We start from the raw sequence: 16671 nt of genomic DNA on the forward strand, positions 1-16671 counted from the left end.
AATATGGAAATAGGTTTAACATAGTTATACATGCAAAACCTAGAATAGATTACTCTCTGTCTAGGGGAGGTGGGAGGGAAGAGAGGAAGGAAGAAAAATATGGAATTCATGACCTTACCAAAATTGATTGTTGAAAATTATTTTTACATGTAGCTGGAAAAATTTATTTAAAATTTAATTAATTTGGGGGGGGGGAAGGAACAACTCAGAGGTTACAAATCAAAAAAAAAAACAAGGACTATTTCATTCTTGCTTCCTTATCTCCAGTGCCTAGCACAGTGCTTAAACAAATAAATACTTGCTGATTGACTGGGGTCTGGGATAGTTTTGTGTACTAGAGTACAATGCAATATTTTATACTTCAGTATTGAATATATATTCAAAAGATCTAGTCATAATGGAGTTCCCCCGGCACATTTGAAGCTTTAGGTTGCTGTGCCCAAGTTGCCTTCAGGCCCAAATGTGGGGAAGAATTGTCATTAAATACCTGAAAAAAACATGGGATTTCGAATCAAGAGATGGATTACTTACTAAGTGTGATCTTGGATGTGTCTTTCACCATCTTGGGCCTCAGTTTCCTCATCTGTAAAATGAGATTGGATCAGATGATCTCTAAGGTTCCTTGGATTCCTCAAATCCTATGAACACTCAGAACAAAAAGGTGTAGGAATTAGGAAGGCAAAGAGCCTGGATTAATGTGCAGCTCAGCAATAATGATAAAGATAATAATAATAATAATAATGATCGTGAAATTTCAAGAATGAATGAAGAGGAGTACACTTCGATATGGTCAGTCTACTTCCATGGACCCTGAGCTCCAGAACAGGAAAAAATGTTATTATCACTCATGTTCTTCAATGCTTCAGTCCAAGAAACCAGTCCTTTAAATCTAGGGAAGCCCCTATGGGGTTGGTGGTGAATTAGGGCAGGATAGTTGGGAGGGAGGGCTTCCTTACTCTTCAATCTAAGAGATTCGAGGTGGGGAAGGAGGTATGTCCTGGGGGGTCCAGAGTTAGACAAGTGTCTCTGGGATGCAAGAGAGGCAAAGCTCCCATTTTTTTGTCCCTGGCTAGTTTGGTCCAGAGCCCAAGAAGCTCTGTCTGTCTGTTTACACAGAGAGCCTGGATAAGCTTATGTCCTTTGGAGGAGGCCTACTCCAGGAGTCAAAATAGCATGAAATTTAATTTTACACCTATTTGACCAAGCTTGATTCAGGTTCCAATCAGAGAGGGAGATAAGGGCCCTCGGGACAAGTGTGCCAGGCAGCCGGGGCAGCTGGAGCTAGAGTTTTAACAGGCGGCGGGACAGGGACAACACTCAAAGGTCCCCTGGCAGGCCAACCATTAAGGTGAACCCTATCTTCCGCCCACACGGGTTTCTTTGCTGTAGTGTTCCCTGGTTGCTGGGCGCCAAAGCAAACTCAGGCTCTGTTTGCCAAGTCTACTATGACAATACAGCCACCAAATATTTGTCAGCCGCTAGCGCTGGAGCCGACTATAAATACTTCAGCCACAGGTGGAGGGCTGCTGCAATCAGAGGAAGACCTGGGGAAGCCTTGCCTGATCCCTGAAGGTAAGAGTTCCCAAGGGCCCCAGAAAGAAGAGGGATGGGAATGGAAGGTGAGCCATTTCACTTCCTCCTAGGCCTTGAAAAATATTAGTATTGTTCATTCTATGCTAAGCAATGAGATCCCCTGACATCCAACTCCAGTAGCATGAGATTGGAAATTGTTTATGATATTGTGTACCTACATTGTGGAGCTGAAGGGGGAAGGAGGAGGGCAGGCAGGCATCTCCCTCTCTCTTTCTTTCTCTTACCCTATGCATATATAAAGACCTCTCTTTACTCAGGAATAAGGACAAATGTATATGCAGTGTTTAGGGAGAAACTGTCTTTTCTCTGCATAGCTTCCAAGGAGACTTGAAATAGAGAATATACTTGGAACCAGAGGATTTGTAACTTTCTATGTGATCTTGGACAAATAACTTCCCCTCTTTGGGTCTCAGATTCTGAATCTATAAAACAGGGCAGAAGGGTTTGACTCAGGGTGGTGGGATCAGTATTTTATAGTGCAAAGAGCCCTGGACTTTAAGTCAGAAGACCTGGGTTCAAATTTTGGCTCTTACTACCCACTACTCTTGGATAACTCAAAGTCCACATGTACAAAACTGAGAGATTTGAACTTTTCCAGCTTTAAATTTATGATCCTACTATTTCTAAAATTCCTTTCAATTGAAATCTTAAATCCTTGCTCATGTCTTCCTTAGTCTCTATTAGTTATTAATCAAAGCATCATAGTGCTGGAATCACTTCTATTTCTGGACAGCAGAATTTGGGGGGCAGGGGGTGGGGAAGTATTTGGGAGATAGGTGGACTTGAATAGATTGACAGACTTTCCAAAAAAATATGAAAGCATCCTATTCCCTAATCAGGACCTCACTGGGCCATATTCCCTCAAACTAAGGTGGGGCAAAGGAATTTTTGAGATATGAGACAAGGCACAAAGAATTATAAATCTTTCCTCTCTAAGAAGAGCTATTCCACAAGACACCTAGCGGTTGCTTGAGTATGGCTATAAACCTACTCAGGGAATGGAAATTCACTAATGACCATATAGCAGCTCATAAAAATCAACCATTGATGATTTGTGCCTGGAAGTTAGTCCTAGGTTAACCCACTATTGATGTCCTCATCAGACTCACTCATCCTATTCTTTCCAAGGGCATAGGTAATTGCAGTCCTAGTTCTGTATTCCCAGTCCTCAGTACTTCTTGCTGCCAGAGTTGAGGCTTGAAGGAGATTGCCCAGATATGAGCCATTCTTCTTAATTCATCAAGAGCTAGAATCAACAAACCATAGACTCTCAGAAGAGATCTCAAAAGTTCACCCCTTTCCTAAAAACAAGGATCTCCTTTTCAATTTCACTGACAAATGGTTATGTATCCTTTGCTTGGAGAAAGCCAGTAATGAAGAACTCATTTCTTCCTGAGGAAGCTTACTTCAACTTTGGACAATTTAAATTGTTAGCAATTTTTCTTTGTATTGAATAGAAATCTGCTTAACTGTAGTTTCCCCCATTGGTCTCAGTTTTGTCTTCTAGGGCAAAGTAGAAGTCTTTTTTTGTTTTGTTTTTTAGTTTTTGCAAGGCAATGGGGTTAAGTAGCTTGCCCAAAGCCACACAGCTAGGAAATTAAGTGTCTGAGGTTGGATTTGAACCGAGGTACTCCTGAATCCAGGGCCAGTGCTCTATCCACTGCGCCACCTAGCCACCCAAATAAGTAGAAGTCTTAACTCCCTTCCTCATCAAAACCCTTCAGATACTTGAAGAATGTAATGATATCTCCTCAATCTTTTCTTCTCTAGATTAAATAGCTCTAAATCCTCCAAATTCTTTTATATTGAATGATCACCAAAGAAACTTGATATAAGACAGAGGTTCTTAATTTTTCTTGTGTCATGAACTCCTTTTGGAATCACCTCCTTTCAGAATCACTGCATAAATAAAATTACAAAGGGAACCAAATACACGGAAATAAATATGTAATTTTTCCCCCAACTAAGTTCATATAGACCCTGAATCTATGGACCCCCAGTTAAGAACTCCTAATATAAAAAGTATTATAAAATTTTTTTTTAGTTTCTTTTGCAGGGAAATGGGGTTAAATGGCTTGCCCAAGGCCACACAGCTAGGTAATTATTAAGTGTCTGAGGCTGGATTTGAACTCAAGTACTCCTGACTCCAGGGCCAGTGCTCTATCCACTGTACCACCTAGCTGCCCCTATAAAATCTCTTAAGACGCTGATAGGATTCTATGAAAAGAATGAAATATAATGTGCTATTTCAGGGTCATTTCAAGGTTTCCTTTTTCATTTAAACCCAAGTAATAAAAATTTCCATATAACAATAGATTTTTAAAAGTCGTTTTGAATGTGTAGGCTATGAGGTCTGAAAGGCAGTTTCATAAATGATTCTTAAGATGCATCTTAGGTTGTATATATGTAAAATTTTTAAATATGTTTTATCTTTTATTTTTTGTTCCACGAGTTTTAATTATATTTTGTCAATCATATGTATGTGAGTGTGTGTGTGTATGTATGTTGTGTATTTCATTTTTAAAAAGAACTCAAAACCTCGAGACATGAGAGGTTTTGAAAGCTTTCAGAAATGATAATAAAAGCCAGTGTAGATCTAGATAATAAACAGCACTTAAAGTTTCACAGAACAATTTATAAATATTTTCTCATTTTATACTTAAACCAATCTGAGAAGTGGTGCTATTATTATATTCATTTTACAGATGAGCAAAGTGAGGCAGGCAAGGTTAAGTAACTTGTCCAGTGTTACACTGCTAGTAAGACAGGCTTTGAACTTGGGTCTTCCTGATTCCAGCTCCAATGTTGAATCCATTGTATCCCCTAGTTATCACTTATTTAAATAAGTCTTAAACATCACCTGAAAATTCTACCATATAATTCTTGTATTGCTTGCTTCTGGAATGGAGAGCTCTACCTTGCTCCAAATTCAGTCTGAAGGAAGGACAGAGAGAACCAACAAATCCATTTGGCTTCAGGGGCTAATCCTATTCTAGTTGTTCCTCAGGTCTATCTCCCTTTTTGTCCTCCTTTCCTCCCACTGCGTGCTGCCTAGGCAGGGGTAAGGGGTTTGGGGAGGAGGGGAAGGGGAAGCAGAATACTTCTTTCACTGGCTAGTTCACTGGGAAGCAACTGGGATGAACACAAAGTTTGTAAGACTGGGAGGCAAAAGACCGGGACCCTCAATCTAGTTTTTAATTCATGATCAAGCAGATTAGACAAATGTTTGGCATAGTTCTAAGACAAAAAGAAGGCAAGGTATAAGGCATAAAATATACAAAAGATGGTAGGGGTATTTTCCTACAAATTTGGATGGGGTTCCTCAGTTTGTCAGCCAAGTGGAAACAATACCTCTAACCCTAACTCCCCTCCCTTTCAGGCCATGATGAGAATAGAAGAACTTTAACTCAGGAAGGACATGAGCAAGAACAAAAGAAAGGTGCTCTGGTTCTCTAGGAGGATCTTGGGAAACTCATTTGACTCTGAACTATAAAAATAATAAGCTATTTTAAAAGGGTGATAAAAATCTCCCATTTTGGGAAATCCTACAAAGTGTATAGTGCAAGTAGTGTTATCCTAACTTAAAGGTGAGGAAACTGAGTCCCAGAATCACCCAAGTTAATAAGTCTTGGAACCAAGATATACATCACCCTTTTCAATACTCTGACTCATAGAAGAAAATGCCAATTGCCCTGGCTATATAGGCTGTGTACCATAGAATTTTCCAAAGAGGGGAAGGTGAGTTTGGAGCTCCTATTTACTCTCACAATGAGCATAGAGATTTGAGTGCTTTCAGAGTTTAAATGTTTTGAAATCTGCTCCATGCTTAGCTATTGATCAAATGCTGAAGCGTCTCTTCACTCCAGTCTGGAACCATCTTAGCTTCACAGATTCAAGGAGCCACAAGAACCCTAAGAGTTCCCCTATCCTATCCCTCACATTTTGTAGAAGAGAAAATTGTAGGGAGAAAGAAGGAGCTTGACTAATAATATAATAAGTGGTAGAGACTGGACTTGAGTCCAGACCTTTAGACTCCACAACTAGTATGCTATTGCTGCACTCATCCCATCCCAGAGCATCTTTGCCATGGTTTTATGTAACTATTCAAAGATAGCTTTGGGAAGCAGCTGATTCCTGATGACTCTGAAGGGGCTTAAACCCTCCCAGATGCAGTGTTTAAGCTTTCTGTTCATCCTTTGGAAAGATATAAGCCTGTAGATAACAGCAGACAATTTCTCTTGCACACTCTAGCTGAGGTGGGTGTCAAGCTAGAGGGGACAAAAGGAAGAAGAAACTGCTTTCCTTTTAATTTTCATTTTAAAAGCAAATTCTACCATTGGAAGTTGATTGAGGTTTTCAAAGACACTTTAGATAACTATAAATTTCAGGGATAATTTTATGGGCATTAATTTTTTAAAATAATTTTTATTGATGCATTCATTTTTACATCACCCACATTTTTCCAGATCTCCCTACCTCCTCTTTCAAGAATGGGGGGGGGCTAGGTGGCACAATGGATAAAGCACTGGTCCTGGAGTCAGGAGGACCTGAGTTCAAATGTGACCTCAGACACTTAATAATTACCTAGCTGTGTGACTTTGGGCAAGCTACTTAACCCCATTTGCCTTGCAAAAAAAAAAAAAAATCCTAAAAAAAAGAATGAGGGGGGGAAACAGTTCAGTAAACTAATCAATTCAGCAACATATTCTGACACCTATAATTCCCTCACTTCTACAAAGAAGGATAAAAGGTGCCTTCTTACCTCCTCTTTAGAACCAAGCTTAGTCATTATAATTTAATAATATTCTAATTTGATCATTTTGATCTTTCAATTTATATTGTTATAGTCATTGTGTATGCCATTTTTCTTACTTTGATTTACATCAGTTTATTTCTTTTCATATTTCTCTATATTCATTATATCTGCTGTTTCTTATAGCATTCCCTTATATTCATGTGCCAAGTTACCTAGCCATTTGCGTATCATCTTGTTTCTAGTTTTTTATTACTACAAAAAGTGGAGTCATAAACATTTTGGTACATATGTTATCTTTTATTTCATCATTGACCTGTTTGGGGTACATGTTCAGCATTGAAATCTCTGGGTCAAAAGAAACAGACATTTTAGTTTCTCAGCTTATATTTTTCTAGGTTTTCTTGGATACTGAATCAATTTATAACTCCAGTAGTGTGACAGTCTTTACTGACCTTTTATAATGTTCACCAACTTGCTGGATCTGAGGTAAAACTTGAGTTGTTTTGATTTACATTTCTATTATTATCTAGTGACATGGAGACTGTTCTTCATCTGGATGTTGGCAGTTTGCAGGTCTTTTGAGACCTGCATTTTTTTGAATGTTGGGTTGTTAATTATCATTCTTCCTTGTTTCATCAGTTCCACTGATCTACTTTTCTATTTTTTAACCAATATCAAAGTTTTTTTTAATTTTATTTTTTTCCAATTATATGTAGAGATAGCATTCAACATTCTTTTTAGGTTTTTTTTTTGATTCAACATTTGTGTTTTTATAAGATTTTTGAGTTCCACATTTTTCTACCTCCCTCCCTTCTCTTCCCCCGCCCCCAGGTCATTGAGTAATCTGATATAGGTACAACCATATTAAATATATATTTTATATTAGAAATGTTGTGGGGGCAGCTAGATGGTGCAGGGGATAGAGCACTGGCCCTGGAGTCAGGAGGACCTGAGTTCAAATCTGACCTCAGACACTTAAAAATTTACCTAGCTGTGTGACCTTGGGCAAGTCACTTAACCCCACTGCCTTGCAAAAACAAAAAAAAATGCTGTGAAAGAAGAATCAGAACAAAATGGGAAAACACCATGAGAAGAAAAAAACAAAAATTTTTAAAAGTGTAAATAGTATGTCTTGGGCTGCATTCAGACTTCAGAGTTCTCTGGATGTGGATGGCATTTTCCATCACAAGTCCCTTAGAATTTTCTTTGATCATTGATCTGCTGAGAGGAGCTGAGTCCATCACAGTTGATCATCACATAATGTTGCCATTAATGTATACAGTGTTCTGGTTTTGCTCACTTCAATCAGCATCAGTTCATGTAAGACTTTCTAGGCTTTTCTGTAGTCATGGTTCTTACAGAACAATAATATTCCATCATAATCATACACCACAATTTATTCAGCCATTCCTCAATTGATAGGCATCCCCTCAATTTCCAATTCTTTTCCACCACAAAGAGCTGCTAAAATATTTTTTCATAAATATGGGTCTTTTCCTCCTTTTAATGACCTCTTTAGAATACAGATCTAGTGGTGGAATTGCTAGATCAAAGGATATGCAGTTCTATAGCCCTTTGGGCATAGTTCCAAATTGCTCAGAATGATTGGATCAGTTCACAATTCTACCAACAATTTATTAGTGTCCCAGTTTTCCCACATCCTCTCCAACACTTATCATTTTCCTTTTTTTGTCATATTAGTCGATCTGATAAATGGGAGGTGGTACCTCAGAGTTGTTTTAATTTGCATTTTTCTAATTAATAATGATTTGGAGCATTTTTCAATATGACTAATAGATAGTTTTAATTCCTTCAACTGAGGAAATGATTTATATTGTTAAAAATTTGACTCAGTTCGCTACAATATCAAGTAGTTTTAATATTACTTTATATTGAGGATTGGATGTCCTATGCTCCCTTCCATCATACTTTTTACATCTTTTGTTTTCTTTTTGTTTCTCCAAATGAATTTTACTATTTTGTGTAGTGAATATCAATTCTCAATGCCTAGTAAAACTGACATGGGCTGAATTTGCATGGGCCCTAAGATATATACCAGGAGTTTCTCTTTTTTAAAGTATTATATTGATCTTTTTATTTGCATATTGTTTTATTGTTATTTTATCTCTGGTTCTTGGAAGAATAGACTGTAGAATAGGCTCTAACATTCTAGTTCTTACTGTTCATTGACAGTTTGGATTCTATATAATTAAAATGTGACTATACTTGGGTTTTGGAGAGTTTTTGAGTAATTGACTGACTCCCATAATCCTATCTTGCCCTGTGAATCCAACAAGACCTAACTCCCATGCATTCAGGGGTACCTAAAACATTGATGCCTTCTAGCTCTCTAGAGTTATCAACCAGAATTTATTACTTACATAATTTTTATACTTATATAATCTTAGATATAATCCAACCCCAAGAAGTGACTTAGATAAGATCACACAGTTAGTGTCAGAAGTGGGATGTGAAGGCCTCTTCATTACAAAGTCAATGCTCTTTCTATAGTCATTCACTGAATCTAGAGAAACCAGACTAGACTAAACTGCAAGGCAGAAGTGCAGGGAGACAGTGGGCTGTAAAAGCAGTGTCACACATTAAATGAAATTCGCCAGGTTTTATTATGGACCAGCTGTGTGTAGGGCATGGTGCCAGGTCTTGGGATACAAAAATAAATGACAAAACAAGTGTTTGCCCTCAGAAAGATTACAACCTACTGAGAGGTTATATTGTACAGCACAATGTCTACTTGGAAAAGTAAATAAATAGGAGAGAAAGAGAGAGAGAAAGAGAGAGAGAGAGAGAGCGAGAGAGAGAGAGAGAGAGAGAGAGAGAGAGAGAGAGAGAGATTAATGTACAAGTTGGGATCTGAACTGTGTTTGGAGTATTTGGGAATTTGATGATGGTACTTGAATCTGGATCTAATAAATGAATGAAATAATTACGAAATGATATTGGTCAGCATAATAGATTGACTTTGCTTGAGTACTTTTCCACTGATTTAATAATCTTATTCTTATAACCATCCTGGAAGGTGGGAATGGAGTTCTTTTCTCTTGCCAATAAAACCACAAATGGGGCATAATTATTCCTATGTCATCTTGATACTCAAAAATCATCAAAGATTTTTAATTACCTCTAGGATAAAATGCAAATTCCTTAGAATTAATTTTAAAGCCCTTCACAATTTGGTTCCCATCCACCTTTATAGGTTTAGATCATTTTTCTTTTCCTTTTGCAAATTCTCCTTTCCATTAAAACTGGATCCAGTTCCCCATATATGACATTCCATCTCTCTCCTTTATACCTTTGTACAAGTTTGGAATGTAACTTCCCCTCATTTATGCTTCATAGAATATGGCTTAAGTATACCTCCTCCAGGCCTTTCCTGATGCTCCTAATTGTTAATGCTCTTTTTTTTTTTTTTGGCAAGGCAATGGGGTTAAGTGGCTTACCCAAGGCCACACAACTAGTTAATTATTAAGTGTCTGAGGCCAGATTTGAATTCAGGTACTCCTGACTCCAAGGCCAGTGCTCTAAACCATTTTGTCTCACTAAACCATCATTAACCTAGAAATGGTAGCTAGTTGCTGCTTCTGATTTCTGATATATTTTCAGCTCTTTGGGGTTTTGTGGGGAATTTTCAGATTTTAGGAACTCCCCAAAGGCAGACAAGGAACTGCTCCTAATATGCAAATATTCCATTGACAAAAAGGAATGGTTGGAAGTCCTTTATTGTCAAATTAAAGTCTTCTCAAAGCTTCTTCAGTGCCCCTTTAATCCTGGGCAGATGTCACAGAGACTCTCTTTATTGAAGGGCCATAAAAGTCACATATTTTAATGCTATAAAACCATTATTATGTGGTAAAGGGGATGCTCCCAAACACTCAAGAAGACAGATGACAGGTGACTATAAAATCTCTGTCTCTTTCTGTCTTTCCCTCTAATCTTAAAAGTTTTTTATCCATTCATTCAACCACCCATCCATGCTCTGTTAAGCACCTGTTTCACAGCAGGTATTCTGTCATAGATGCTAAGGACACAAAAGAAAGAGGTCCCTTCCCTTAAATAATTCATATTCATTTATATTCAGCCAATAATTCAACCAGAATTATTGAGTTTAAAAAAATGCTAAATAGCTCAGGCCCAAGGACAGATTACATTCTCTTCATATAATTTTTTTTCCCTTTTTAAAAGAAATTATTTTTCCAACTACATGCAAAGAAAGTTAATTTTTTCCACAAGGTTTGAAAACATTACACATTTTTCTCCCTTTCTCCCATCCCTCCCCATTCCTCTTGACAGTGAGTAATTGGATTCATGTTCTAAATGCCTAGAGGGCAGGGGCCATATTCTTTTTTGTATGTTAAGCATCACACATATGTCTCTGAATTTAAAAAAAGTTTTATTGATTCTCTTTTCTTTTTAATATAACTGTCATTTCCTAATGGCTTCCTTTCCCCAACAGAAGCCTCCCTTGCAATAAGTAAATACAGTTACATAAAACAAAACAAAACTTCTCAGACAAGTTCCAGGTCTATGTTTTCTCTTGCTTCTTAGATGTCTCTGTTTAATAAATTGGACTTTTCACCTTCTCCCTGTAGCAACCCCTTTTACTGATCTACCCATTTTTTAGTGGTACTATCTTTCTCTCAGTCAGAGGCACAACCACCTTTACTTCTTCCAATCTTGTTTCTTAAGATCAGTCAGCTACCTACCCTTACAGTTTTTTCCTTATTTCTTTAATAATGAATAGGTAGATCTGTATCCAAATAAAGAATTGTGAAATTTAAACAAAGACCAAAGACTATTACCTTTAATTTTAAAAAAGTTATTATATAATTTTGCTATTTCTTGTATTTTATTTTTTCCTTGAGGATATGATTTCTCTCTCAACACATTCAATATTGATCAATGTATAGCATGGAAACAATATAAAGACTATCAGACTGCCTTCTGTGGGGGTGGGGGAGGGAAGCAAGATTGAGGGGAAATTATAAAATTCAAAAAACAATAAAAACATTCAAAAAAATAATGAATAGGTAGAATCCTCTAAAATTTGATAGAAACTTTCATGCTTGTCCTTTGTTCTAGAAGATATCAGAGAGTGACTGCCACAACAAGCAAATTGGATTTGAGTGAGGGGACTGCTGTGCTAAGTCACTAATCACTTATTTTCTCCTCCAGAGTCATCTGGGATCAGTGATCAGATATGAATCAGGATGATTGGAGATGGCCTTGGATGAAAGGAAATCAGGGTTAAGTGACTTTCCCAAAGACACACAACTAGTGTCTGAGGTCAGGTTTGAATTCAGGTCCTCCAGAATCCAAGGCTGACTGCATGACAGCTTCAGGTGTATTCATTTTGCAATTGAGGAAACTGAGGTTGAGAAGTTAAATAATTTGCCAATTAATACACAACTTTATAGAATATTCTGCTATAAAATAAAGGGATGGACTAGAAGATCACATTTTTACGAATTTTTTAAACTTTAAAAGCATTTTAAATCTGAACTCATTTGAATGTGAACAATTAAGTATTTCCTTATACACAGAAGAATCTAAAAGGAAGGTTTTACACAAAGATATGAATTTCTATTTCATGTTTTTTAAAAATGTAACAAATTTTTATTTCAAAGTTTCCTGTCTCTGCTTCCTTCTGAATTTTGTTAGTTTCTGTATTTTTTTTTTTTGCAAGACAATGAGGTTAAGTGGCTTGCCCAAGGCCACACAGCTAGGCAATTATTGTCTAAGGTGGGATTTGAACTCAGGTCCTCCTGACTTCCAGGCCAGTGCTCTATCCATTGAACCACCTAGCTTCCCCCTCTGTATGCTTTAAAAATATATATATGTATACATATACATGTATATGTGTATATAAACATATATATATATATACATATATATATATATATATATATATATATATATATATATATATAAAATGTTCCTCCTTTTTTATTACAATTGTTGACACCTTTTACTCAACCTTCACATCTCATGTAAAATCTGAAAGGGAAAAAACTCTTGTGACAAATGAGCATAATTAAGCAAAATGAAAACACATAGTGACTCTATCCAAAAATGCATCTCAAATCTATTACTGGTCAGGAGGCAGGTAAGAGATATCATAGATGCTCTAGAGACAAGGTTGTTCATGACATTGATTAGAATTTTAATTAGAAGTTTTTCAAAGTTTATTTTTCTCTACAAGGTTGCTATTCTTGTATTGGGGCTGGAGTTAGGAAGACTCATCTTTCTGAGTTCAAGTCTATCTCAGTCAATTATTATTTGTTCAACCCTGGGCAAGTCACTTAACCCAGCTTGCCTCAATTTCCTTATCTATAAAATGAGCTGGAGAACAAAATGGCAAAGCACTGTATCTTTGCCAAGAAAACAGGGTCACTAAGAATCAGACACAACTGAACAACAATCCAAGTTCTTTTCTTTCCGTTTCCCCTACTCTATATAATTCCTCCTTCAGGATCAGAAAGTTTGTTTTCTTGTGACTAGGCTCCAAATCATTCTTCCTTTTCCCTACACCCCTCTCTCCCCGTTTCCCTGTTGAGTTTAACATTTCTACTACAAACTATATGTGTTCAAACCTCTTTTACTCATTTCAGATGATATCTAAGGTTTCTTTTAGACTAAGAACCTGAAATTCCTGTGAAAGATCATTAAACTGCCTCACAACTTTCCTCACACCATCCATCCTGTGTAAATAGCAGAGTAATCTTCAAAAACAATGCTTTCATGTATCATGTCATTGCCTAACCTGATAATCCTAGCAGGCTCTCCTCTACCCATAGGATAAACTTCTCAGCCTAGGGCTCACAATCTTTAATTTATCTTATCTCCTACTATTTCCCAGTATGAATCCCTTATTAGTTTTATTACCATTTCCCAATAAGTCATCCTTAATTCTGACTTTGTACCCCAGATTTTATCTCTAGATTAGAAGGTTCATACCTTCCCCTTTTTTTCCTTTTATGGGTTTTGCAAGGAAATGGGGTTAAGTGACTTGCTCAAGGTCACACAGCTAGGTATTTATTAAGTGTCTGAGGTCGGATTTGAATTCAGGTTTTCCTGACTCCAGGGCTCGTGCTCTATCTACTGGATCACCTAGCTGCCCCCTTCCCTTCTTTCATCTTTCTCATCCACTAGTGCCCAATTCAAATCCCACCTCCTTTAGGAAGATTTCCCTGATCATTCAAGTCAATGCAATCTTTTTTTTTTAAGTTTTTTTTTTTGTCTTGGGGGCGGCTAGTGGTGTAGTGGATAGAGCACTGGCCCTGGAGTCAGGAGTACCTGAGTTCAAATCCAGCCTCAGACACTTAAGAATTACCTGGCTGTGTGGCCTTGGACAAACCGCTTAACCCCATTGCCTTGCAAAAAACCCCCAAAAAACAAAAACCTAAAAAAAACCCAACTAGTTTTTTTTGCCTTGCATCACCTAGCCACCCCATGGTCAATGCAATCTTTCCTTCCTCTGATCTTCTCCTTATATTAGCATATAAGCATATGCTTTCTTGTTTAGTTTTTGTTTTGTAAAAATGTGTTTGTTTTGATATCCCTTGCCATGCTGAAAGCTCTATGACAGCAAAGGACTTTAAGAAATAAAAATAAAGTTTGTCTCTTTCAGTGTCTCTATACTCTGCAAGTGTGTGTTGAATTGAAACCATGAGATCAGTAATTACCATGAGCAAGGTGGGGAAGGGGAGCAAGGAGAAGAGAGTGATGTCATTGGGGAGGGGGGGAGTCCAAAATGAATCAAACATCTTGTTTCTGAACATAGAGAGGTTATCATTTGAACTAGGCTTTGAAGGATGGGTTGAATTAATGGACAGAAATGAAGGGGAGAGTATTCTGGGGGGAAACTGCCTGAATAAAGATGCAGAGGTAGGGCAAAACTCAGCTGAGTTTCTCCAATAAGACATTGTCAAACTCAGCCTCTGTCTATTTTTCTTCCCCTGCCTTCTCTTACCAGTCAGATAACATCTGCTTCCTTGGAAGGCTCCTAGCCTCAAGAGAGGAGATGGCTGCTGGAGTGATCAGAAATTTATGTGACTTTAGACTGCAGGCCCCCTTCCATCAACCATTCTTGCCTACTACTGATCACCGAGACCCAGACTTCCCTGAAACCTCTGAGGATGAAGAGGAAGAAGATGGTGAAGAGGAGGAAGATGGGGAAAAACAGATGGAGGACCTGGAGCTGGCAGGCAGTAGTAGTCCAGGATGCCAGAGTTTGGACCAAGAGTTGGTGAAAGGTCCTATCAAGCCAAGTCCAAATAGCACTGAGATGACTTTGCAACTCCTTCGCTTCTCTGAGCTCATCAGCTGTGATATCCAGAAGTACTTTGGCCAGAAGACAAAAGATGATGACCCAGATGCCTGCAACATTTATGAGGACAGCCGCCCACCTGGCAAATCTGCTAGGGAGCTCTACTATGCAGATTTGATGCAAATTGTCCAGAGTGGAGACCAGGAGGATGAGGACACTGACATTGTGGGTCTCCCCAGGGGCTTAGATTGCCAGGCCAGGCTCATCTCCAGCAGAGATAGGTCTCAGAAGTTGGGGCCTCTGGTTGAGCTTTTTGAATATGGTCTGTGTCAATATGCTAGGCAGAGGGTGTCTGACAGCAGGAGGCTGAGGCTTGAAAAGAAGTATGGTCACATCACCCCAATGCACAAAAGGAAGCTGCCACAGTCCTTCTGGAAGGAGCCAGCTCCCAGCTCCTTATGCCTGCTCAACACCAACACACCTGACTTTAGTGACCTGCTTGCCAACTGGACATCAGATGTGGTCCAGGAGCTCCACAGTGTGGGAGGCCGGGAGCTGGGCAGACATACCCTGGAGATGGATCAATTAGAGGAGGCATAAACCCCTGCTTTGCCCTCTCAGAGAAGGGGCTTAGAGGCCAGGCTTCCCTTCTGGACCAGGCACTGAAAGAATCAGGTCCAGTTAGGTTGAGTTAGGTTATCCCCCCAAAAACCAAAAACCTGAGCAAGATCCAAAATAGGAAAAACCCCCTCCTCTCCCTCTCTGCTATGATTAACACTTTCATCTCCTAACCTCATTCATTAAAATTGAGTCCCAAACTTCAATGAGTTATGTATCCTATTGCCAGAAAGGTGTTTATAACTAATTCTCCCTGATGCCTGGTTCTCAGCTGGGTCCTAGGGGTCCACTAGTCTTAACTTGTACCATTTTCCACACTGTTTAGTTTCAATTCACTGTCCCACTCATTTAGGGAAAGCTTTAGGGCTGATGATGAAAGGACATCTCTTCTTCCTAGTCCTGACTCTTCCCCACACAGCACATGCTCCCCCATTTTCTCTGTCCATAGGGAAGGAACTTCCTGGCTTTAGAATCTTTAATAATTGTACCAGGGTTGTGGACATCTTAACGAAGGGCTACCTCAAGCTCCTTTAAGAGCATCCTCCAATGGCAGGTAGCAAGGTAGGGGTGGTGCTGGACCAGGCTAGCAGGAACTACAAGTGTTCTCCCAGGGAGGCAGGAAGAAAAGGGTGATGTGCTGATTAAATGAACAAACACTGTCTATTTACTCATGAGATAACAGCTGGAGAATCTCCTCCCCTGTGTTCTCTGTAGGGTTTAAAGGGCATCTTGCAGAACACTGGCAATATAGGGGCTCTCTGGGGTCCCTTGAACAATCAGCTCAGCAGATTTCCCAAATGGGCTTTGCCCCCAGCTCTCAGAGATTTCTTCCCAGTGGTCCTTTAGAGGCAGGACTTCTAGAAGCCCCCCTCCCTGAGAGGTGGGAGCAGCTTTTAGAGCTTTAATGGTGACTCCTCAGTCACTTACAAGGTTATGAAAGGGAAAAAAGGGTTCTAAAGAATTTTATACCATAGCTGTTTATCAACCTGGCTTGCCCATGAAGGCAGCTCTCAGGGACCCACTTTATTCAGAGGCAAAAGCTATGGGCATCTAGGTGTCTTCAGTCATAGACCTCTTGGTCCCCAGAAGTGGCAGATGGGAAACTGCGGGGTGAGGAAAAGTTGACTAGGGTCCAGTTTCCTATGATCCTCTTTATTACTACCTCCAAAGACTAACTAGGATAACCCTAGGTCTGGGTCCTGCTTGTTTCTTAGAACCCTAGCTAATACAGACACATGGTTTCTCCTATATTCTATGCCAAGGGTGGTAGTTGGGGGAAGATGGGGTGGAGATAAGGGGGAGCATTCATTAGAGCTGTTTCTTAGAAAGATCTTGGTTGGGGCAGCTAGGTGGCAGAATGGATAAAGCACCGGCCCTGGAATAAGGAGTACCTGGGTTCAAATCTGGTCTCAGACAGTTA

The 16671-nt window shown here is 38.9% G+C and overlaps 1 protein-coding gene across 2 annotated transcripts; it reads left to right on the forward strand.

Moving 5' to 3' along the window:
- Positions 1-1435: 1435 nt before the first annotated feature.
- Positions 1436-15471, forward strand: PERCC1 (proline and glutamate rich with coiled coil 1). 2 transcript variants are annotated; one of them, XM_074197157.1, is made up of 2 exons: positions 1436-1619; positions 14340-15471. In XM_074197157.1, exons 1-2 carry the CDS (start codon positions 1446-1448, stop codon positions 15231-15233), a joined length of 1068 nt encoding a protein of 355 aa, XP_074053258.1. In that variant the 5' UTR covers positions 1436-1445; the 3' UTR covers positions 15234-15471. The 2 variants fall into 2 exon arrangements, with proteins under 2 accessions (XP_074053258.1, XP_074053259.1); XM_074197158.1 differs by having other exon boundaries at positions 1491-1572.
- The last annotated feature ends 1200 nt before the right edge of the window (positions 15472-16671 follow it).

The sequence above is a fragment of the Macrotis lagotis genome, chromosome 8 (genome assembly GCF_037893015.1).
Source record: "Macrotis lagotis isolate mMagLag1 chromosome 8, bilby.v1.9.chrom.fasta, whole genome shotgun sequence".
Classification (NCBI taxonomy): domain Eukaryota; kingdom Metazoa; phylum Chordata; class Mammalia; order Peramelemorphia; family Peramelidae; genus Macrotis; species Macrotis lagotis.